At 34.2% G+C, this 25123-nt stretch overlaps 2 protein-coding genes across 4 annotated transcripts in view; both read right to left on the bottom strand.

Annotated features, from left to right (window-relative positions):
* LOC126979362 (5-hydroxytryptamine receptor 1-like) overlaps nt 1-25123 on the bottom strand; it is a 161966-nt gene that overhangs the window by 121599 nt on the left and 15244 nt on the right. The window lies entirely within an intron of this gene.
* LOC126979341 (uncharacterized) lies at nt 9009-9827 on the bottom strand. The gene has a single exon (XM_050828584.1). It carries the CDS (start codon nt 9825-9827, stop codon nt 9009-9011), a length of 819 nt encoding a protein of 272 aa, XP_050684541.1.

Raw genomic sequence — 25123 nt, 5'->3', positions numbered from 1 at the left:
CTCCATTTCCATAAAATATCACGATGATGATTAATCACGTATCATAGAACTAACATGTTGCAAACAGATGCGATGTGATGTCATATAAAATTTGTTCAAGAATACTGCACGTAATAATTCTTCTTTAATTAACAACTATTTTTATGCTAAGCAAGTCGCGTTTGTCATCTTTATGTCGCGACCGCAAAATATGACGTGTTTACGATAGCTGAACGCCCTAGACAAATGAGCTAATCAAAATATAAGCTACACGAAAAATTTCATGGCAATTTGTAAGCTTATACAAATAGTTTTTGGCCACGACTTGCACAAGGCAACACCAAGGTCGTCATTTTGCGTGATCATGTGAAATGCTTTCTCGTTTAATTTGGACACAAAACACTATCTGATAGGAGGAAAATATTAGATTATCTCTTTTTATATAAAATTGTTAACGGCGGAATTGACTGCCCCGATATTCTCTCGTTAATTAATGTATCCGCTCCCTTGAAACTTCCGAGAATCAGCAGACACGATAAATTTTTAACAAATACTGCAATATTCTCTCGTTAATTAATGTATCCGCTCCCTTGAAACTTCCGAGAATCAGCAGACACGATAAATTTTCAACAAATACTGCAAAGTCTAACCTAGATCACTTTCGTAATTTTAATAGAATTGTTCGCACTTGCTATATATAGCCTTCCGAAAGATGATCCAAGAATAGACATTCTTAATGATAATTCCTGCTTTACGGCATAAACTTCGGAAATTTTGCTAGACAGCAATATAATTTTCTGTTCAAAAAATTCATTTTATGCAATATTTTAGTTCTGCCATTAGTAAAATAAGTTTTGTTTATATTAATTCATATTCACTTTACTTTATATAAACTAATTATGTAATTGTATTTCTTAGTATTAGTTCTTATGTTACATAAAAATATTTAATGTAGTTAGTTATTGATTATTGTGTTGGCGTTGCTAATAAATAAATAAAATAAATTAACAAATAAATAATTTCATAGAGGTACTTAGATTTCGGGAGCAAGCGATTGGGTTTTTAAAAATAGAAATTAAAATGAATATTTTTGAATCGAAATAAGAGTTTATTATTTATGACCCGAGCTTACAGAGGTTGATGCAAAACTGATCTTAATAACTAAAATATAAATGCAAAATGTAACTTAAAACTATCTTACCAGCTACTGTTATAATAACAAGTCGCCCGGAAGGGCCGACTGATAAGAGAAGTGCTGCGTTAGGCTCTACCGCAGCGTCAGAGCTTAAGGCTATATTGCACTATGGGATAGGATATATAACTAGATAGTAAATATTTACTTCCTTGTTGTATGTATTTTGTGCTCATATTCTTTTATAAATGACAAATTGTTTTTAGAACTTCATTATTTTAAACCTAAATACTCGAACATTAATATAAATTACTGCCCATACCTTTACATCGGAAGTTCTAAATAAAAATTCTAAACAATGAATTAAACTACATATTATAATTTTGATATCAGATACCAGGTCTCCCCAAACTGCCTCCATTTTCAGCGATGCAGTGCCACTCTTTCTCAACTTTTGGGAAATCTGCCAAATATTTTTTATTTGTCCCCTCTGTGGCTTTCTCTATTAGATACTGTTCTGTTACGTTTTTTGTGCTACTTCTCATCATATTAAGATAACCTATCAAACATGGTAATACTTAATATATAAAACCCATGATAAATATTTAAAAAAAATCAAAAGCATTCACCCGAATCGGAAAATATGAATTTCATGGAATTTAAATAATTAATCATTACACAGGTACTTTTACGTATAATTTATAATATGCAACCAATATTTTAAAAATAATTCACAAACCTAAAGGTTATTAGAAACATGAACAAAAAATGTCTTTCTGCATGAACATTATCATCATCTCAGTCAGAAGAAGTCCACTGCTGGACAAAGTCCGCCTCCAAACATCGCCATGATGATCGGTCCAGCGCTGCCCTTCATCCAACATATTCCGGCGATCTGGACCAGATCGTCGGCCCATCTTACCTACCAACACTACGTCTTCCAGTACGTGGTCGCCATTTGAGGACTTTACTGCCCCAACGGCCATCCTTCGAGCTATGTGTCCTGCCCACTGCCCTTTCAGTTTCGAAACCATCTGGCATACGTCGATTGACTTTGCTTCTCCTACGGCTCTCCTCATTTCTGATTCTATCTGCATTCTGCATGAACTCGCCTGATCAAAATATTTTAATGTCGCATATTTTTAGATTAATTTTACATAACTTTAGCTCCTACTGTACTCGTAGTACTTTTTAGATTTTAAATGATTTTTTTACATCTTTAGCTAACACAATTAAGTACAGTATTTATTTTGCATCACCATGTGGAAATTATATTTAAAATGTTTTAAAACTCTAAATTTAGATATAAAAGTGTTGCAACTAGTTTTTGGTACTTCTCAGTAAAGCCCAATTTTTCTGATATGGTCAATGTATATTTAATAATATTTTATTTGATTTAAAACTTTATGCCTTAGATTAAGGATTGGTCTCCGCTGCGCTCGAACTAGTACCGCAGGCGTAGTCGCAAAGTGCGGCAAATAATACTACGCCCAAGTGGGCGTAGTCGAAACAGCCTCCAACAATGTGTGACGTTGACGTGCCACATGTTTTGTTAAACTTTGCTAACAATTGAAACTAAAATGCCGGATTGAAAACTTTGTAAATTATAATACTGCAAGAATTAAGAAAGACACTGGGATCACATATCATCAGTAAGTATTTTATATTTTATTAATTTCAATGTAAAATAGCAAGAAGCGTTTGTTACAAAATTTGAAAGATGCCACTGAGTGTCTAGATGCCACGCAAGCAAGCATCTAATAGTCGCTGTAATAAAAAAGCTATTGTTCTCAGGAAGTGCGGTATCGGCGCCACAGCGAAGACCAATCCATAATCTAAGCTTTAAACTGACTAATTTATAACTTTATCCTACGCACGTCTAAACGTTTCGATTCTTATCGTCAGCTCTGGGACTATCGCAAAAGTACGGTCATGACATTTCAGGCACAATAGATTGGGGTAAGCCTTAATTTATTAAGGGTTATGAGTCATTTGTTAGCAAAATTTTGAATTTTGTAGCCTAATTATTCCATTTGATATTTAAGAGCAGTCTTATAATTTATGATGCCCCAAACATTATTATTAATTATAAAATATTTTGAAAATGTTGAAGAGTTTATAAATAATATATTCTTAATTATAATAGAAAATAGAATTTAATTTTGCTTTCGCGTCCTTACTATCTACTCAACAATTTTATTTTTAATTTATTTTATTTTGGCGAAAAACAGTCATACGTACAAAAAAGTGTTTGTGTACTTATGTATGCGCGCTAGAAGTTATACTTCTTTGGCCTAAGGAAGCAAAAATCATTAAAATGATTTATATATCATGGTCCTCTACGTTTTTAGAAAGAACTATTTTGTAAAAATCTTGTAAAGTTGGTTTTGACAATTAATTATTAAATAATGAATACGACTGTATGGGCTTGAGCCCTATGCCTGTCCTAATAATGGACGAAGAAACCAATAGAAAATAACGAATGACGTAAACGTTAGAAAATTTTAGGAACCAACTTCAACCTGTTACTTTTGTGTTACAGTGATGCGCGCGCATCTTAAAATTTCATTCTAATAATTTTTTCATAACGCGCCAAACGAAGTATAACTTCAAAAAGTGTAAGTTTAGGTACTTATGTACACACACAAGAAGCAACACCTACTTTTTTGGCGTTTGAAAAAACTTTAAAGTAGCAAACATGATAAAATGATCGAAGAAATAGATTTTATTAAAAATATGTTTTTAAAGTGATAACCCTCACTTCTATGATTAATACACAAAATAAAATTTGAAAAACAAAATTTTATGAACGATGCCGGACTCGACTCCGGCGTTCCGTGCCGGTGTTCTGACCAACTGAGCCAACCGTTCGAGTTCGAGGATCTGTGAATCGGCCAACATCTATTTTTCATATCCCTAAATGAAGGATCACGCACCCCTAAATATTTTATTCAATTTTTTGACAATTTTTTAATATTCTTTTTATTATCATTCAGCGTTGAAAACTACATTGGTACAACTTAAAATTTTCACCCCCCTACGATGAATCCTATTTTTGTATCACGTTTTTTATATTATTTTGTTCCATCCACTGATCCGCAATAGGGTTGTAAGATGCCAATCAAATACAATTATTGTAGTACGATAAATTTTATGTACGATATATTTGGTCTGAAAATCGGTCGTCATGTACTTTTTATACCCCAAAAATATTAATTATTGATTTTTCTTTTTTTATTACTTTATATGACAATACAGTACGTATGCTGGGTCAGCTTAATATATATAAATTACGTGACACGTTGTTTGTCCGCGATGGTCCTAAACTAATGAACGGATTTTAATGGGGATTCATGGAGTGCAGTTTAGTCCAACTTGAGAGATAGGATAGTTTTTATTTCGTTTTGGGACCCATATTAATTTTTATTTTCAATATTTGTTTTGTATGGACATATTTTCTATGAGAGAATTTAGTGACACACGGTGTGACAGTTCCTCTGTCAAACAATTTCATTATAACAACAGGGAGCATTTTTTACGAAACAATTCTTGATGTTTTGAAATATTATTGGCAAATTCCTATAAAACAGTATTTTCTTTTATTATCTACAGAACAACGTCTGTTGGGTCAGCTAGTGTTATATAAATACCTAAAATGTATCGTATGACAACTCTATGCCATCAAAATCAATATTCACATTCGTAAAATCAGCATAATATTCATAGCAACATCGTCATATATAATTGTCTATATTCAAATCAAATCAAAACAAATCAAATCAAAATCAGTTTATTCACGTAGGTCACGGAAATGACACTTATGAATGTCAAAAAAATAAAATATTTTTCTTATTGAATCTACCGCTACTTCGTAAAGGGTTGAGCTAATAAGAAGAAGTAGCAAGAAACTCATTGCCACTCTTTTATATCAAGATTTACATTTAAGTACATCGATTTACAAATCATTTCAAATTACAATATAATATGTAAAATGATGCAACAGACACACTCAAACGTCAAATAGTCAATGTCTTACACGAGTAAGTCAAAAAAGTAAATGTAAATTAATACAAAAGTTATTGAGTACAGTAGCTGCATCATCCACATACACCATAAATAAATAAAGGTATTCTTTTAGCCAATAGTACCTAAAATAAATACAGACGATGAAAGAAAAAACGGCCCTTTTTAATTATTGTGTCTCTGAAAGACTCTTTTGAACAAAGTAATACATACTTAAAACATTGAATAAGAGTTTTTGCTTATATCAAGATCCAAGGTTATTTAGACATTACATTTGGGATTAAAGTAGGAAGCTGCCGATTTCTACTAAACATTCAAACATTTTACTGTAAACAAATAAAATTTGAAAACAAAATTTTATGGAAGATGCGGGACTCGAACCCGAAGCTCAGTTGGGAGAGCACTCGCACGGAACGCCAGAGGTCGTGGGTTTGAGTTCCGCATCGTTCATAAGATTAGGTTTTCAAATTTTATTTGAGTATTAATCCCAGAAGTGAGGTTTATCACTTTGAAAACGTAACAAATTGTTTATTTTACTGTAAAGTTAAATATATTGCTATGTGCTTCCACTGGAAAGAAAGAATAGGAAAGCCTCAGGCCCAAGGGTGTCGTATGAGGCAACAAAGGGCATTTACCGGTTTGAGGCTTCTTTGCACAGGATGCCGGCTAGATTAATGGTACCACAACGGCGCCTATTTCTACAGTAGTAATGTGAAAGCTTTATTGTGTTTCGGTCTGAAGGGCGCCGTAGCTAGTAAAATTACTGGGCAAATGAGACTTAATATCTTATGTCTCAAGGCGACGAGCGCAATCGTAGTGTCGCTCAGAATTTTTGGATTTTTTTTTATGATAATAAGTAATTGATACGCCATGCCGATAACAATGCAGTGCCGCTCAGGATTCACAAAAAACCCAAAAATTCTGAGCGGCACGACAATTGCGCTCATCACCTTGAGACATAAGATGTTAAGCCTCATTTGCCCCGTAATTTCATTAGCTACGGCGCTCTTCAGACCGAAACACAGTAATGCTTACACATTACTGCTTCACGACAGAAATAGGCGCCGTTGTGGTACCCATAATCTAGCCGGCTTCCTGTGCAAAGGGGCCTCCCACTGGTTCCCATTTTCAAGAGTCCTAAGTGAGTGAGTTATATTTTAGAGATAAACATATTCCCTCGTGGATATTATAAAAATCTATTCTAAAACTTAACAAACAATAGTAACACCTTCCTCGAGAACCATGCTATCCGTTGGTGATAACGTCATTAAAATAAGTGCAGTAGTTTTTGAGTTTATCGCGAACGGACAGACAGACGCGGCAGAGGACTTTGTTTTATAATATGAAATGATATACTTCAGTCGTAATATTCTATAAGACTTCTTTTCGTAGGCTCCACTCAAACAACATTTTAAAATATCATTTTACTTAATTCAATTACTTTTTACCAGTTCAATTATTTACATAACAATTTACTGACATTGCGTGTATATAAATTTGTTTGACTTGTTATTAATTATTATTTGTTTTACACAGCATGCAGGCAAGGAATGAAGAAGATCTTTTATTGTGATTTGTAATATCACCACAAATAAAATATGATCTTATCTTCACTACATACTATAAAACAAAGTCGCTTTCTCTGTGCCTATGTATGCTTAAGTCTTTAAAACTACGCTACAGATTTTGATGCGGTTTTTTAAATGTATAGAGTGATTGAAGAGGTTTATATGTTTAATAACATCTGTAGAGTAGGGTCCTATTAACAGGCGGAAGTGTTGTCTTCAATAAAATTCAATATAGCTTCTTCAATATGTATATTACTTCATTGCATTAATTATTATAAGTGAACCGAACTACATGAGTTACAGACCGCTACTGAATATAAAAATAAAATATAATTGATGGGAACACAGTGTGGACACGCATACATAAACAAAATGCTGCCTTAAGCATATTTGCATACGTGTGTCCCTACACTATTAATCAAGTACTCGTCTTTCACTTGCGCGTCAGCAAGTTCGTCGAAGTCGAGTACAGTCGGGCACACAATTGTTTCTACACGTGATAAGGTATCGGCTACAATATTATCTTTACCGCTAATATGCTGTATGTCGACCGTGAATTCACTTATAAAAAGTAATTGTCGCGTCCGTCTAGGCGTTTCTTTACTATCGTTACCTATTTTAGAAAATGCATGACACAAGGGCTTATGATCTGTAAATACTGTTAAAGGACGGCCTTCAAACAATTTTCTAAAATACTTTATGGCCTGAAAAATCGCTTACAACTCCCTATCGTATGTAGAGTATTTTTGTTCGGTAGGAGAAAACTTTTTGGAAAAATTTCCTAAGGGTATCCACTTACCTTTAACTCGCTGTTGCAGAACAGCACCCATGCAGGTATTAGAAGCGTCTGTCATCAAGGCAAGGGGTACATCTAAGAGTGGATGTGACAATGTGACGGCATTTTGAAGACCTATCTTACATTGCACAAAAGCATTATCACTGTCGGCATTCCAAATTATTTTCGATTTATCATTTTTCTTAGCGTTTACTAAATATTTATTGAGTTCGCATTGATGTGAAGCCAAATGAGGTAAATGAGGTCTATAAAAATTTATCATCCCCAAAAAACGTCTTAAGTCTGATACTGTTACGGGCTTAGGATAATTTAAAATGACCTCTACCTTATCTTTAAGCGGTTTAATACCATCTGCACTTACTTCGTGGCCTAAGAATTCTATACGCGACTGTCCGAAGCTACATTTGCTTAAGTTTACAGATATGCCATAGGTATTAAAACGTTCGAATACTAACTTTAATTGTGCTTGATGTAAGGTCTCATTTTCGCTGGCAATTATTACGTCATCCAAATAATTAAATAAAAAATCTAAACCTTGTAAAACCGTGTTGTTCATGAAGCGTTGAAACGTTTGTGCTGCGTTTCTTAATCCAAAAGTCATTCGGGGAAATTCGAAAAGTCCAAACGGGGTAATAATTGCAGTTTTTTCTATATCGCAAGGGGCAACAGAAATACAATGGTAGGCTCTATTAACGTCTAATTTTGAAAATATTTTCTTATTGGCCAATATAAAAGTAAAATCGTGTAATCGAGGAACTGGATATCTATCGGGCTTCGTAATCGCGTTAAGCTGTCGATAGTCGCCACATGGCCTAAGTTCGCCGTTCTTCTTTACAACGACATGAAGGGGACTGGCCCAAGCGCTTTTAGACGGCCTACAGATACGTAATTCTTGCATTATTCTAAACTCTTCCTTCACCTTTTTATATCTATCCAGTGGCAACGGTCTAGCTCGAGCATGAACAGGTGGACCGCTCGTCTCGATATAATGTAAAACATTATGCGGTGTAATTTCCTTAAAGGACATCGGTTTAATAATGTTAGGATACATACATAATAAATTGTAATATGGATGATTTTCACAAACAGAATTCAGCGAATGTTGTGTACACTTAATTATTTATGGAGGCTAACACATACAAATCAGTAGTTTGATCTATTAATTTTTTTCTGTACAAATCGACTAAGAGCTTATGATGCGTTAAAAAATCCGCGCCTAAAATTGGCTGTTTAAGATCTGCTAAAATAAATTCCCAACGGTACGGTCTTCTTAAATTAAGATTTAATACTAGAGATTTAACGCCATAAGTTGCAATTTCTGTACCGTTAGCAGCATATAACTTAAAATCTGATTGCAGTAATTTAGTAAAAGGGTTTTTGGACACTGGTAAGACAGACACATTGGCACCGGTATCAACTAAAAATCTTAAATTAGAATTTAAATCTGTTACCATAAGACGGCTGCAGGGTGTAATGGTACAGACCTCCGCCTTTATCTGCACCTCCCGCGCTAGTTTTCCGGCTGGGTAGCTGCTGCACTGGGGCTGGGGCTTCCCTTCCACGCGCACGGCGGAATGCACTTATGAGCACGCTGTCGGTACCTGAAGTGGTAGCTGCACAACCAGTCGGGTGCACCGGGACGACGTCGCTTTGACAACGACCTTGAAGAGTCACGAAAACTGCGTAACGATGACCAGGGTCGCCGATGTCTCGATCGGGATCGTTCGATATTCGAAAGACGCGCGTTTATTTTTGCCAATTCCGCAGTTAGTGTGGCTACCTCGACGTCCTCATGACTGGTCTTCTTCTGTATCACTTCCGACACTTGACTGGAACGTGTGGCTTCCGCAACATTATCCGCAATCATCGCCAGGTTATTTAAGTCCTTTGTTTCTGCCACCACCAGTACGGCCTTAATCGTAGGTGGCAGATGACCTTGCCACAAAACTCGCAGAGTGTCGTCCGGTATTTTATCTCTTGCCAAATCACGCATTCTATGGAGTAGCTGGGAGGGTTTCTGGTCACTCAATTCCATCTCTCCTATTAGTTTTTCTATTTGTCTATATTTTGAATCTTCGAATAATGTTAATAATTTATTTTTGAGTTTAATGAATTTTTCGGTGTCCGGCGGTTTTTCTAAAAAATCTGTTATCTGCACAATAACTTCTTTAGGTAGTTTTGATATAACGAGATCGAATTTATTCTCATCGCTTAATTTTAGTGGAGCCAAAATTGCTTCCACTCTGTAAAACCAAACTCTCGGCTGATCCATCCAAAAATCTGGGATTCTCGAGGACACTGTGATCGCGTAGACTTCCGCGGGTGGCATTGCTCCAAGGTTAGGTGTTGTTATATTACATTTTTCTTCAATTCACTTTTATTAAATACTGTATTCACTTTTATTCTAAGATGTGTTCTTTTGTCGGGGTCACCAATGTAGAGTAGGGTCCTATTAACAGGCGGAAGTGTTGTCTTCAATAAAATTCAATATAGGTTCTTCAATATGTATATTACTTCATTGCATTAATTATTATAAGTGAACCGAACTACATGAGTTACAGACCGCTACTGAATATAAAAATAAAATATAATTGATGGGAACACAGTGTGGACACGCATACATAAACAAAATGCTGCCTTAAGCATATTTGCATACGTGTGTCCCTACAACATCCATTAAATAGTGGAGAAATACTGTTATTTTTGAGGTTTCTAATGTGACGTCGTAAATAATTACATTTTTTCCGCTTACATTCCGCAAACGCAGGCACACATTGTACACATTGAAAAGGTCTACAGAAAATTCACATTATTTCAAGAAAATTTGATGTAACATCAAAATGAAGTACCAGGCGCACAGGATGTAGAAAGGTCTACGAGATGTAAAAAAACTATCGACAATGCTGTCAAACATGTCATGTTCGACAAAAGAGTTCTGTGGCGTTTATCACAAAATTCGCATTCTTTCAGTGAATGACATAGGCTATATATTTTATACCCGTGCGAAGCCGGAGCGGGCAACTAGTATCTTATATTGTTAACGTATTATTTATTAATCCTCGCCACTAAGTCTCACAATATAATAACATACGCACGACAATCGAGCGATACTAATAATTATCAATTATCATGCAAAACATGACTGTGAGGAAGCAATTAAGAAAGCACGTTAGTACATTGATATGCAAAATGATAACGTGCCACAGTTACAATGACACTAACTACAAATAGCTTTCTTTACCTCACGAGCAGTTGCAATTGTTATTGAAACAGAATGTTCTAGACGCGAGAATGATCTTATCATATCAACCTATCACACATTTAGTAGAATACGTTATTGTAGCATTGAGGCGCGGTCATACCTCAATATTTACAAAAATTGGGTTGTTAGGGAGTCGATTACAACATAACGCAATGAAAATACTCCGACGCAAAAAATACAGTGCACAAAGAAGGACTTAAAGAAAATTTTGAACCGAATAGAATATTTATATATAATTTGAAGTATCCATTAAAAAATTTGGAAGTTGCTTCCCAAAAATAAACTTTGGAGTCAAATTTGTCTGAATTTTCAGCGATAAGAACAAAACTATGTCACGTTTAATAGTATTGGTGAACAATTAATAAATATTCGTTATTTTTTTTATTTTAAGTCAGATTGAATGAGTATGCATGGCTCCAACTATACAGGTTAGTGGTAGTTTGGTGATTTTTTTCTCGCACTGTCTATAAAAAACAGAAATGTAAAGGAAGAATGAATTTTCGACTTATATTGCGTAGATATTTAATTAGTAGTAGTATAGAGATAGTAATTTATTATTTAAAGTTTTATATAAACTGTCAAGAAATGGTTTCAATTTTGCGCTATTTTGGCGATTTTTTGGGATAGCGGCCTTAATGTAAAGTGAAGTGCTTATTGTGTTTTTGAATTCACTTATTATTCTATTATTCGGTAGCTGGATGGATAGTATGACAGAAGGACAAGACAAATGTAACGAAATAGCTGATTCCAGGTGGTAAACGTAAAAGAAGCAGACCAGAAAGAGGTGGGATGATGGCATCAGACAAATGGCAGGGGTAGATGTGGAAATTGGAATAGAATCGCAAACAGAAGACTGGAAAGGAAGAGGTTTGAGGAGGGGAAAAATATCTAATTATAGATAAACTAATATTTAATATTGTATTCTCTGAATAAAAGGATATTATTACTATGACCAGTACATACCGCGCGTTTTATACTATTTATACCAGCGTGAAATACCTAAACTTTAGTCATAAAATATAAATTGTGGCTTATTTACTTCTAAAAGATCGCAAAAGCAAGTACCGTTGTATCCGGTTGACGCCAGTCTGAACCCCGCCCACCACGTAACAATGTGTTTTCGATTTTGCGAATAATATATTTATTCGACGCTCTACAGTAAAGAAAAACATCATGCGGAAACCATTGACGCACAATAAACTATTCACAATAACGCTTAAAAATTGTCCGAAGCAGAACTCTGCCTACGGGTCTTTTAGGCAGTTTTCGTTCAGTTGGGTTTCGACCGCGCTTTGAATAGAACGCCACGCAATAAATAAGTGTTGAGCGAAAAACTGTCCAAATAACAGCTAATCCAAACTTTAAAAGGATGAAGTGTCATATTACAGGTAAGTAGCTCCTTTAAATTAACAAATTTATGTAACTAACTTGTATAAAAACTTTAAATAATTATTTAATTCAATTGCTAAAACAAAATGTTCTTGCCTCGTGTTCGCGTCCGTCTAGCCTGTCACGCGTTACTACTTCTAATGAGCGTATACATTAGACTTCGAACATTACTGCAATGAAATAAGGTGTTAATTTGAATGAATGTTTTAATGTATTGTATAAGTTGATGAATACGTTTACACAACGCCACTCGGGCATATATACATCGGCGACCTTTTAATAGGCGATTGGAAGTCTTCTTGTTTATTGTACGTCGATGGTAGAATCTTACAGCCACCTATAGATATTATTTTAAATATAAAGGAACCTAGAGCGTTTTCAGACAGGAAACGAGTTAATCGCCCGTGAATACCTGTTATACCCTATTACATATAAAAAATAGGCGGCATACAAGGTATCGCGGAAATAACCACACACAGATAAACCTCATTCCACCAACTTCGTGCGCGACTGTCCCACGAGGTGACTGACGGTAGCGTGGACGGTGTATAAAGATGTCAGCGGGTAGCGGGTGGCGTTTCGGGGAAGGACAACGCATGAGACTGCCGTACTGACTGCTGATACTGGCTTGAAAACGCCCTGGGTTCAAGCACTTTGAGGCCCAGTTCGATCATCAGATGTTGTTAAGACCAAACAACCGTTTAATGTATCTATAGGTTTAACTTGCTTTGTTACTAACACATTATGATCCTTCGTTGGTCGAAATAAAGAATTTATTATTATTATTAAAGATTTGTGTGTTTTGTGTATTTCCGCACGATGGTTTTCTTCGTCGTAAGAATATGCTGTTCGCAAAATCGAAACCACAATGGTAGGTGGCGGATGGGATTCAAACTGGCACCAACGGAATGGATACAACTTTACTAGCTTTTAAGAGCCTCTAGAAGTAAATAAGCCAAGTTAAATGAAGGGTTAAGTTTGAGAGCGCTTTTTTTCCGATTTACTTGATAAAAAAAGGCAATATTTAGGCTATCTAAAGCTAGTAGATCTAATGCTAGAAGACCTATAGATGAAACTGATTATCATGTTTAAAAAGAACAATATTATGTCCTGACAAAAATAAAACTCTTTAAGGTTTTAATATTAGTGTATATTGTGGAATGTTAATGGAATAGACGACAATTAAAAGTGAGTGTTACGCGGCAAGGCCGGGAATTTTTCGTTTATTTTGATTTTGGCACGCGTGGCTAATGATCAATGTATTCTTAAAAATGTTAAACAAATGAGACTGAAAGCGTTGTGAAAAACATAACTATATGAAGAGATCACCTATCTATATGACATATAATTTTTATACAGTGGTAATAGGGTTTAGTTTGGCAATCCTTTGGATTCGGAGCCGTAAACATAATAGAACTTTAGTCGTAAAAATAATAATCTATTATTTAAACACAAATAAAAAAGGAGCATAGATTAGGCTTAAATGGCTTGGAGGCATTAATAAAAGTTTCAAACAACATGCTTTAAGATAATAAATAACTTTGTATATTTCAGCCTTATCTTGCACCGCGGACGCTATAAAGTTTTCAAGTTAAAATGTTGAACTACCTAGTGATAAAATTTTAATAGATTATCTCTTAAGGAGAGCCGATTAAAAGTTTATGTTTTAATATGAAATTGTATAAGAAAAAGCTGTATAAGAGTAGATAATATATTCTCTTTATGAGAAAAAGTGACGAGATTAGCAAGAATTTCACGTGATGGTGATTTATACGTTACTAGCTCAACCGACAGACGTTGTACTGTACATAATAAATAAAATACTGTTTTTTATGTATTTGTATATAATTTTTCATAACATCAAAAATAATTTCGTACCTTATGCTTCTTGTTGTTATAATGAAATTGTTTCACAGCAGAACTGTCAAACCGTGCGTCAAAAATTCTCTCGCAGAAAATATGACCATACAAAACAAATATTGGAAATGAAAATAATTAAGGGTCCCAAATCGAAATAAAAAGTATCCTATCTCTCAAGGTGGACCTAACAGCACTCCATGAAGTAATCCCCATTTAAGTCCGTTCATTGTTGTTGTTTCCTCCTAGTTTAGGAGTCCATCGCGGACAAACAACGTGTCATGTAACTTATATATATGTATTAAGATGTTCAATGACATTCTCTAAAGCCAAAATATGGAACATGCCACAAAATATACCATAATAAGTTTCGACAGCCACATTGCCGCATTTACTTCGATTGTTTAAAATATTCTTGGTCAAAAAGCAGCAATGTAAAACATTTAATCAGTTTAGGTAACATGTTTTTAATTTAGAACCCGATTCGGGTAGTGACAGTTGATAAACGAGTAAATAGGAAAATGAGCTTACATTGTATTTAAGCACACTTTTGCCGGTCCGCTGTCATACTTAATGATATGTCCCTATATGTGTATAGAACGTTATCGGCTATGTCCGTTAAATGTTTATTTATTTATTTATTATTACAAGGAAACATAACAAACACATCACAAGAACTGAACAATATAGGAAAGAGATACAAAATATAAATGTAGATGCGTCCTAACACATGTTTCATAAATACAATAATAACAAAAAGAAAAATCAAAGGTACAGTCACAAAACGCAAACATTCACAGAAGTAACTAATTTAAAAGATGTAGACAAATGAAATTAATTAAAACTAAACTTGGGGCAACGATAAGAACGATTTTAATTTTAATTCTAAACTGTGTCTGAACACTGCAGGGGAGCACGAAAATATGTCGATGTCGAGAAAACTATTGTTGTAAGATTTACACATTCTGTGTAATGGCGCGCGAAACCCAATGTTTGTTCTTGGGGACGATAGCTCAAAAGTAATGCATGTGCGGAGGGACCTGGCTGGGACGTGAAAGCCTACGAGACTGAGGAGCTCAGAAGATGTCAGCTCACCAGTACATATTTTCTTTAAAGTTACACAGTCTGTTATAGTGCGGCGCTGACATAGCTGAAGAAAGTTGTATTCAAGCAACAAATCATTATAGTGGGCTCTATTTCCTTTTACACGATAATTTAATGTGCGTAAGAACTTTTTTGAACAGTCTCGACTCTTTTTTCGTGGATCGAGTAAAAAGGATTCCATATTGGGCTTGCATATTCTAGTTGGGGTCGCACGAGGGACTTATAAAGATATGTGTAAGTACATTCTATGAATGAGATCGTATCGTTTGACATTTCGTAGAGAAAAATATTAGCCCAGTAATTTCAAAAGCTACGGTGCCCTTTCGACCGGAACATCATAATGTTTGCTCATTACTGCTTCACAGCAGAATAACGCATTTAGCAGGCAACATGTTCAAGCCTTCCACTGGTTTTCGTCAAACGATTTCCGTGATATCTATAGGTCTTACATCATACGTCAGGAAGACTGTCAGATCATTTTACTCTGCTATTTATGACAAAAAAATCTCTATATAATTTTGTGTGGCTCAATATTAAAAAAAATGGTTATTTTGAAGCAATCGTATTTTATCGTGTACCTTGTCGTATATCAAAAAGAAAAGTTTGCCATCATTTTGATTTATCAAACAAATTTTTATAATATTTTAACATTTCTAACACCCTCAGGTTCTTTAATTATTAATGTTTATTGTACGGTATTACATTGTAATCCACATTTTTATAAAAAAAAAAACAAGCCCGCTGAATTTCTTGCTTCATACTTCTCAGTACTGAGGCAGTCTATCTTGAATAGGTGGTAGTTTTTGACGTTCAATAAGTGACTTTGATATAGACGCTGCTACGGAAATACTAGACTGGAGTTGCGAGCTCCACATTAAAGGCTCTTTCACACCACGTTTTTTTTCAGTCACAGTTAACCCGTGTAATGCAACTGTAACATTGTGTTCTTAACTTATCCATACCTTAACAAAATTGTAGTAAACAGCACCGTGATAACATGTTTCTGTTGTTGAGAACACACACGTTCAACTAGTATGAATAAAAACAGTATATAAATGATTTGAGTTCTCTTTAGTGTTAATTCCGAGGGCAGGAGGGTCTCGTGCCAGTTTTTGGCGAGACAACACGTCCTGAGGATGCCTCGTGTAGAGCCGAAACACGTGTCGAATTGTTTAAAGACAAATATTGGCGGAATTAACACTAAAGAGAATTCAAATCATTTATATAATTATGGATTTCCGCAAAGTGGGCCTACTTCAATTAATTTTCAAGAAACAGTATAACAATTGTATAATCGTGGCAACACTTGATACTTACGCTAGTACTATTGTTAATGAGGAAATGCTTAACAGAAACGTACAAATTGGATACATCCATTTACAAGCGAACGAAAATTGTTGGCTTGGCATGGTGAATCTAAGTTTGGGACACGTGTGTTTTAATCTTCAATTTACTCGAAACAAACATAAACTCGCAATTCCATCTACTAGGCTCCGTAAAATTGCTAAATCTTTTAAAGTGGATTGTGTTATAGTTTATAATGGACTCCCAAACGAAATTAAAATATTACCTATTAAAAAATTTAAATGTATCGTAAAAAATAAATTAACATCTAAGGTCTATTATAATGTGAAAGATTATTTGAATGATAAAGATAGTTGGAATTAATGTTCTAAATTTTGTTAATGAATATTGTTTTACTCATTTGAATGCTATTGCATTTTTTGTACTTCATCCTGACTTGCACTATATAACTTATAAAGTTTTACAGTGAACAAAGATTTTTTGACTTTGACTTTGACTCTTCAAGAAGTGTTGTTTGTAATGATGATAACAGCAATACAATATTTAGTAATCTGTCCTATTCAAGTTTAGCAACTAGTATTAGTAATTATAGTGTATGCACGCAAGAAGTTATACTTCTTTGACCTAAAGAAGTAAAAATCATTAAAATGATTTATTCCTCGTGCTATTCTACTTTTTTAGAAAGAACAATTTTGTAAAAATCTTGCAAAAATGGCTTGGACTATTAATTATTCAATAATCAATACGACTGTATCGGCTTGAACCCTTTGCCAACCTTTGCAAACCAAAAGAAATAACAAATGACGCAAACTTCAGAAAATTTTAGGAACCAACTTCACCCTGTTACTATTGTGTTACAGTCTTGCGCGCGCATCTTAAAATTTCACTCTTATCATTTTTTCATAACGCGCCTAAAGATGTATAACTTCAAAATGTGGTGTGTCAGAGCTATAAAATAAATCAAATTCTACGAGGACATAAACGTTCAATTAAATTCATTAAAGATTCCTCCGCCAATGATATATTTGCTTTAATGGAAGCAGAAACGCAGTTCCCTAGGGCCAATCTTAATCTAGGCAACATTAAAAAAATATCATTAAAAATCAAAATGACTGAGAACGAAGTTACATTAGTTTATATTCCAACTATTTCTATTCAATAATAATATCATCGAATAATCAAGTTATGAATGACATTTCCAACTGCGAATCGAATAAAGTTCTTAATCTTCGAATCGTAGTAAATCCTTAGTGGTGGTTATTTAATTTAGAAATTGCTGATAAGTCAGATTCTATTAACACAAATATCAAGAACCTTGTAAGGTTACTCTCTATTCAGGCACAATGCACGGATTTACCGGTAATCTTTACAAAACAAATACTAAGTACACATATATGCATTATCTGAGTAAATGAGAAATATAAACATTATGTGCAGCAATATAAATTGTGGTGATTGTAAACATACCTTCGTATCTCTTCAACAATATAGAAACTTCAGTCTTAAGATGGCGTCTACTTTTTGGTGATTACTGGTATAATTAGTCTAGTGTTGCCACTGTTTGACGTTGGAGGAAAATTTTGCGTTTATTCATACTTCATTAATTAGCCCAACGCTTCGATGAATTAACACAAAATTATCTATACAAAGATCGAAGAGATAAATTTGCAAAAAAATCTTTCAATTCCAAGATCAAAGCACAGGGTTCCAGAAAATTCGAGAGCGGTATGATTCTGATTAAAGATAATTGGGACAAAAATACTTTCAAAAATAGAAATCATTTTCGCAAAATTCACGGCGAAGAAAAAATTTATTTAGCCTGTAGGTACTATGATGTCCCAGGTAAATAGGACATGCATAAAGACATGACATGACACATATACCTGAAATTGGTATTTAGATGTTTAAAGTTTAGGATCATCATAGGCGAGTCTAAAAACAACATGCGAACCTTATGAATAAAATTAAGGATAATTCAACAATTCAAAGTCCAATATATAACATTACTGATTTCCAATGGCACAAAAATGGTACCTAGCGTAATTCATTTCACCTTAAACCGTTAATAGAGTATTCGTATTAGCATTTATATCAATAAACAGACCGCAACATGCCTTGTCGTGGCCAGATAATCCTTATGGGTGTTCGAGCTTTTACACGCAATGACTAGTGTTCATACCGAATAAAGCCTAATGGATTACGGGCTTAAATATATTTTTACAGAAAACGGCGTTCTAAAAGTGTTTTTGCAGAATCGGTACCTTACATAATGAGTACGAATTGGAATTAATAAATGAGAGAATAATAATAATAATGTAATTGATAAAGACATGTTGGAGTGATTTGGCCATGTATGGGGGGTGGATGAAATTAGATTGACTGCAAAAGTTTTAAGAGATGATGTGGCTGATAATGTTGGAAAAGGTCGACCTACACGTCCCTTTGACGATCAAGTCGAATGTCTATGACGTTCTATACATATTAACAAATCACGAGATATAAAAACAACGCCGAAATATGAAACATGCCACAAATTACTAGAAGACTGCTATATTTTTTTTATTGTCACATTTACAGTTTACACGCGACGAAAAGTGTGATAAAATTGTCTTTAAGAATACTTTTGCCCTTCCTCTAACATACTGCGAATGATATGTCCTTATATGTATTTAGAACGTCATTGCGGGGATGTATTTTACAAAAGGGCGAGGACAAGAGCACCGAGAACAAGACAGCATGTTAATTATTTATTAATATTTGTTTTATATAGAAATTATTTTACCATTAGCAACATAAATTACTAGAATTAGGATGGAGATGGATGGACAGAGTTTTTAAACAAGGTTATATACCTGGAATCCTTGATAATAAATTAGTGACAAATAAATTTGGATACACACTTACAGCTCGTTAAATAGAATCCGGCAAAACAGAAAAGAGTGGATTAAAACCAAGAGCAAGCTCGTGCGAAATTTGGTGTTCTGAGTATTTTTGTATAGTTATATATACTAATCAATTCATGCAGTGGACAAATAATATGAGAACCAACAAATGTAGTCTCGACCAGGCTATCATCCATCTGTAATCCTTAGATATTTAGTCACATTGTCCAACAACCACATAATCTGGCGAGATATAGTGGGAACGTTTGAGGGGTCGAGGTCGGGGACCACGGGGTCGATCAGTGGCCCGCTAATCTGACCAAGTACAGAAATCAGTAATGGCATTTCAAGAAACTTCACCATCACGTGAACGTCGAAGCAATCCAGCTCCTTGACAACACTGATATAGTAAGAAAACTAAACCAAACAAAACCATTCGAGTTAGTGTAGTGCTAGTGAATTAGTGTAATACCTAGGTAACACTGAAAATGTTGAGAAAATTAAAAACGGCTTAATGTAGAAAGTTGCCAATACTTTTATTGTTTTTCGAAGTAATCTCCTTTCCTCTCTACACATCGTCGCATTCGATGGAACCACTGAGAAAACAGTGGGTCCATTCTTCCTTAGGGGTCTCTTCTATGGCATTTTCGTACGTTTTCACCGCATCTTCAGGGCTCGGTAAGTGAATACCTCAAATTTTATCTATAGTTCTTGAGTAAATAAAATTTGCAGGGCGCCAGGTCAGGACTGTATGGCGGATGTTCGTTATCTCGACACCTGCCATAGTCAAATATTCAACAGTCCGTTTTGCGTAGTGCGCTTAAGGATCGTCGCGGCGAAGGAGGATCCTACTTGGAGGGCGCTGCAGTCGAATTTTTTCCAAGAAAATAGGCAAACAGCGATTGACATACCAGTCTGCAGTAACTGCCCTTCCATCTTCTAGCACAATTGTCGCGAAATGACCTTTCCGACCAAAGATGAAGAAAAAGATATGTGAGAGAAGAAGAATCGTTACATCGACATCTACTGATTTCCTTACGACATCTGCATGCAATCTCAAAAAAGATCGAAAACGTTTATCGTAATGTTCATCCTGTTCTTCATTTTATATAAACACACTCCCTCACTCTTATGTAGTCAAGTAATAGAAATTTTGGCACTGCGTCGTATTATATTAAGTAGGCTAAGTTGTTATATGATTTAAATGATGGGCTGGGAGTTTCTTTTCACTTCTTCCCTACGTGTCAAATTTACGAACTGATTAAACTTAAAGACGTTTACCAATTAGTGTTGTTGCATATGTTATGTAGTATATTTCAATTTCTATTCGTAACACTTCGAATCTATTACAGTAAGACAATTATATTTTTATTGAACATTTCTCTCATGAAACTTCTGTAATTTGTGACGCTCTATCTAGTCGTAATGACTCTATATTTCATAAGATCAGAATGTTTAACTCAGCAGATAGCATAAAGAACAATATTTGTTCAGGTACTTGTCTCACATGTGTATTAACCTCTGTTCAAAGTACATTATACTTAACCCTCGATTGTTCAGGAAGTATCAATTGAAACTGTGAGATGAGATGATCGATGCGCGTTTGTGTCAATGGTACCCAGTTACTACATGGCCACAAAGATTAAGAGACTCTGCATAATAAATATAATACTAGAATGGTTAGGAAACAAAAGTTAATTAATAATTAAATATCAAATTATTACGGTAAACGTATTGATAGATATATGGTACCCTATGTATTTAATAATATTGATATATTAAGACAGACCCCCCAAGATAAAAATTGGATTACTTAAGAAAATGCTTAAGAATGTATTATTAGATAATATTAGGTAATAAGTATAGAAATATAACATATCATAATAATATAGTTATTCGCACCTTACATTATTATATTTTAATTTTAGAACCATTTTATGTTATGTTTGTATACCATTAGGCTATAAGTAAGTTATAATATAAACGTAACGTTTGGCGAGTAAATCAATATATGTTAAATGTAAGTATATATATGTAAGTAAATAAAAAAAGCTGCTGGAACGTGAAGTCCCCTCCTGTTCCCCTTTCACCCACTCGTCCTGTTGCGCCAGTACTGTTTGCAGTTTCATTACTGTTATGTGTGACATTTTCGTGCTATCGCTGAATCCTTTCTATTTGAAGATTTCAATGTAACGTTTTCACTTTTGTTGTTAATAGTTCTAGTTTGGTTGTTCTGTGTCGCTATAGTAGATCTCTCAGAAAAATAAATACTGACATTTTGTTCGTAACCCAGATTCTTTTATTAATTTTTCATTATTATAATAATAATCAGCAACATTTTTACATCAATAAATAATACAGATAGTATAAATCGTTGTTTATTTATTACTAAAAATGTCCTAGTGATGCTTGTTTTGCACACCGTAACAGAGGGACGTTGTGACGTCATCGACGAGTACAAGTCCGATCAATCAATCCGGTTTTTCAAGAATCCTAAGCGGCACTGCATTGTAATGGATAGGGCGTATCAATTACCATCAGCTGAACGTCCTGCTCGTCTTGTCCCTTATTTCACTAAAAAAAAACTAAAACAAAGTGTCATACAGACGTAGCTTGTCACGCACACTCAAGTATTAAACCTGGCCTGTTATTATCGCTTGACTAACATCAAGAGACTCTATCTAGACGTATATATGTAAATTATCTACGCTTGCAACATAATATACATTACAACACTCAGATATATGAAGGTCGTACTATCTTTTCACACTGAAATTGTGAAGACGATAGAAATATAAATTTCAATATTACGAGAAATGTTCTGTATAGAAGATGATAAAGATATGGTAATCCTTTTGTAAGACAGTGTTCAGTTGAAATAGTAGCTGAGATATCTTGAATGCAACTCAAGAAAATTTAAATTATTCCATGAATAATATTAAGGTGTACTCACCGCTTAGCAACTGTGTCTGAGCTACATTAGATGCTTATCTAAGATCTTTATGTTGGCGTATTTTGATACAATATACTACAGCTTGTCTTTGGGGATCTGCACCTCAAAAGGAAAAAATGGAAGACCCTTATAAGTTATCGCTTTGTTGTCTGTCCGTCTGACTGTCTGTGACCAGATTTTTATCTCGGGAACGCGTGGTATCAAGTTGAAATTAAAACGATATACTCAGGTCTAGTTCGTCAGTCTCGTTTTCAAATTCAAATTCAAACTTCTAAGTAAACGTAAAAAAAAATACGGCCATTTATACTCCAAGCAACGTTTAGTTCGACACGTCCAAGGTTATCAAAATTAATAGGGCATTTTCCGCTGATGTAGAACTATGAAATTTTACAATTAATACCGTCTTATACTTCAAGTTTAGGGAAAATTATGAAAACTAAATATTTGTAATTGAATCACAGACATATTTTATGGAACTGTAGGTGAGTCCAACTCGCATATTTACGTTTTTTTGGATTTTCATCTTGGAAAATGAATTATTTCAATTAATGAAATGAAATGAAATAAACGCGTTTAATTGAAGCTGTATTTTAACATCATTGTGTAAAAGTTACATTTTTATTATTATTTAACCCCACGTTTCGTGAATATTGCAGGCTCATGTTTTTCAAGAACCCTGTTTCTGAACCATGTTTTCAGTACCCTGACACCATAATTTCAGCACACGTTTTTATCATTATTTTTATTTAAATATTTATTTAAAATAATAAAGACATCTTGCGTTAATCAGAGAAAGTACTTTGTGAATTAGTTTTAGTTTTGTTTATATGGCATGATGGTTGGATATTAAAAATGGCTTATGCGACCAATAAATTATTATAACATATTGTATATTAGTATTCATAGTTAAGTAGTGCCTCCAGAGTCTTAATTTTATGTTCCTTTCAATCAAATAAAAAATACAAGTAACATGAACTAAGTTTAAGTTAGACGGTAAAAATAGTGTAATTATTAAAAACTATTTAAGTATACCTGTTATAAAAGTCATTAAAGTATTTGTATGAGCACATTTTAATCATAGTGTTACTTATATTATATTATGCTGTAAATTTTAATTAAGTTTCTATACTTTTACTACCGCACCCGACAGACGATGTCTTGTAAACACGTCTTAAATTTGAAAAATCGGTCCAGGCGTAACGAGAATTTCACTAACATACGAATGGGCAGGACAATTATATATGGACTAAATTAAGAATCTAAACCGATTCTCAAATTCACTAAAACACACAAAAAGTCATCGAAATCCGTCCAGCCGTTTAAGAGGTACATCAATTGTGAATCTAAACCATCCTCGAATCCTCTTGAACACACAAAAAAATTCGTTCAAATCGGTCCAGCCATTTAGGAGGAGTTCACTATCAACACACGCACAAAAGAATTATATATAATATAAGGATTCGGTGTCTGATTAAGGATTACGTTGCATTTGCAAATATATTGCATATTAATGCATAAATAATATTTTATAACTGTTGAACCTTAACTTCATAATATTTTTTACCAACTTCAAAAAAGGAGGACGTGTCATCCAAGATAGGTTTGTAACTACATACATAGTTATAGGTGAGATGTGCTTGAGTTCACATCTCACCAAGGAGGCGAGAGGCGAGAACGGGTCGCGGCTGAAGGAAACCGATTCCGTAAATTACAATAATCGTAACTAGAATTAGATTAATTAATTAGATTGTATAAAAATACGCAATTTATTTTGTACTTTATAGTACATATTATATCTATTGTTCTGAAGTAGTGTTTTAGAAGACGGCTGTCTTTTTGTTAACATCTTTTTATAGGTATATTCTGTCAATATATAGTCACAGTGTACAGAAATCTACCACTCGGTTACATTATCTTTGGTCTTGACGCCGATGACGCCAAATCATCGCTTTGTTACGGTGTGCAAAACAAGCATCACTAATTAATAATATCCTAATATTACTATTAATAAATAAACTACGATTTATTTTTTTCTTTATATTGATGTAAAGGTGTTTTGTGATGCTGATTAATATTATAATGATGAAAAATGAATGAAAGCATCTTGTTTAAGTACAAACAGAATTTATTTTTCTGACAGAACTATTACAGTCACACAGAAGAACAGAAATTACAGAACTATTAACGAAAATATCACGTAAATGTACCTAACGCTAATGAAATTGCAAACCGTACTGATGCAACAGGACAAGCGCAAGGGGGTGAAAGGGATACGGTAGGGGTACGTTCCAGTGAGGTCCAAAGACATTGAGGCCGTATAGTAATTATATACTGTGGTAATTGTTATCAAACTTGTAAGTGTAAGTCCATTTATGGCATTTAAATGTTCTAATATCTAATCCTCTGTCTGCAGTTTTATTAGTGAACCGATAGACGTTAAGAATTAATTTTAAATGTGATTATTATAATTACAATCACATACCATTTTGGTAATTGAAAAAAGACACGCCTATTCTTAACATTATAATCTTATTTTCATGACTGCACTTCGCGAAAGAATTCCTCTAAGGCTTCCGTCCATTTTCATGAACGTTATTCGCTGAATGACCGCAGGGCAAAAATGAGGTCACATTCGGTGGCATGTTTCGCTAACAATACAACTCGCAAATATATTGAGCCTGTAAATGGCGGCAGTATTGTTTGTAATACGGATTTTATAAATGAATTCCAGAAATATTCGTTAAAATATCCGTTACCTTAGAAAAGAGTGTAATTGTAGATCATTGATTCTAGAAGCAACTAGACTCCCAATCACCTGCTAAGAGGTCGTCAAAAAATGTTAAAGCGGCGTTGTATATACGTATTCATTACCT

Source organism: Leptidea sinapis, chromosome 3 (assembly GCF_905404315.1).
Source record: "Leptidea sinapis chromosome 3, ilLepSina1.1, whole genome shotgun sequence".
NCBI lineage: Eukaryota > Metazoa > Arthropoda > Insecta > Lepidoptera > Pieridae > Leptidea > Leptidea sinapis.
Note: the sequence above shows the minus strand (reverse complement) of the source record. Positions and strands in the feature narration are given on the sequence as shown.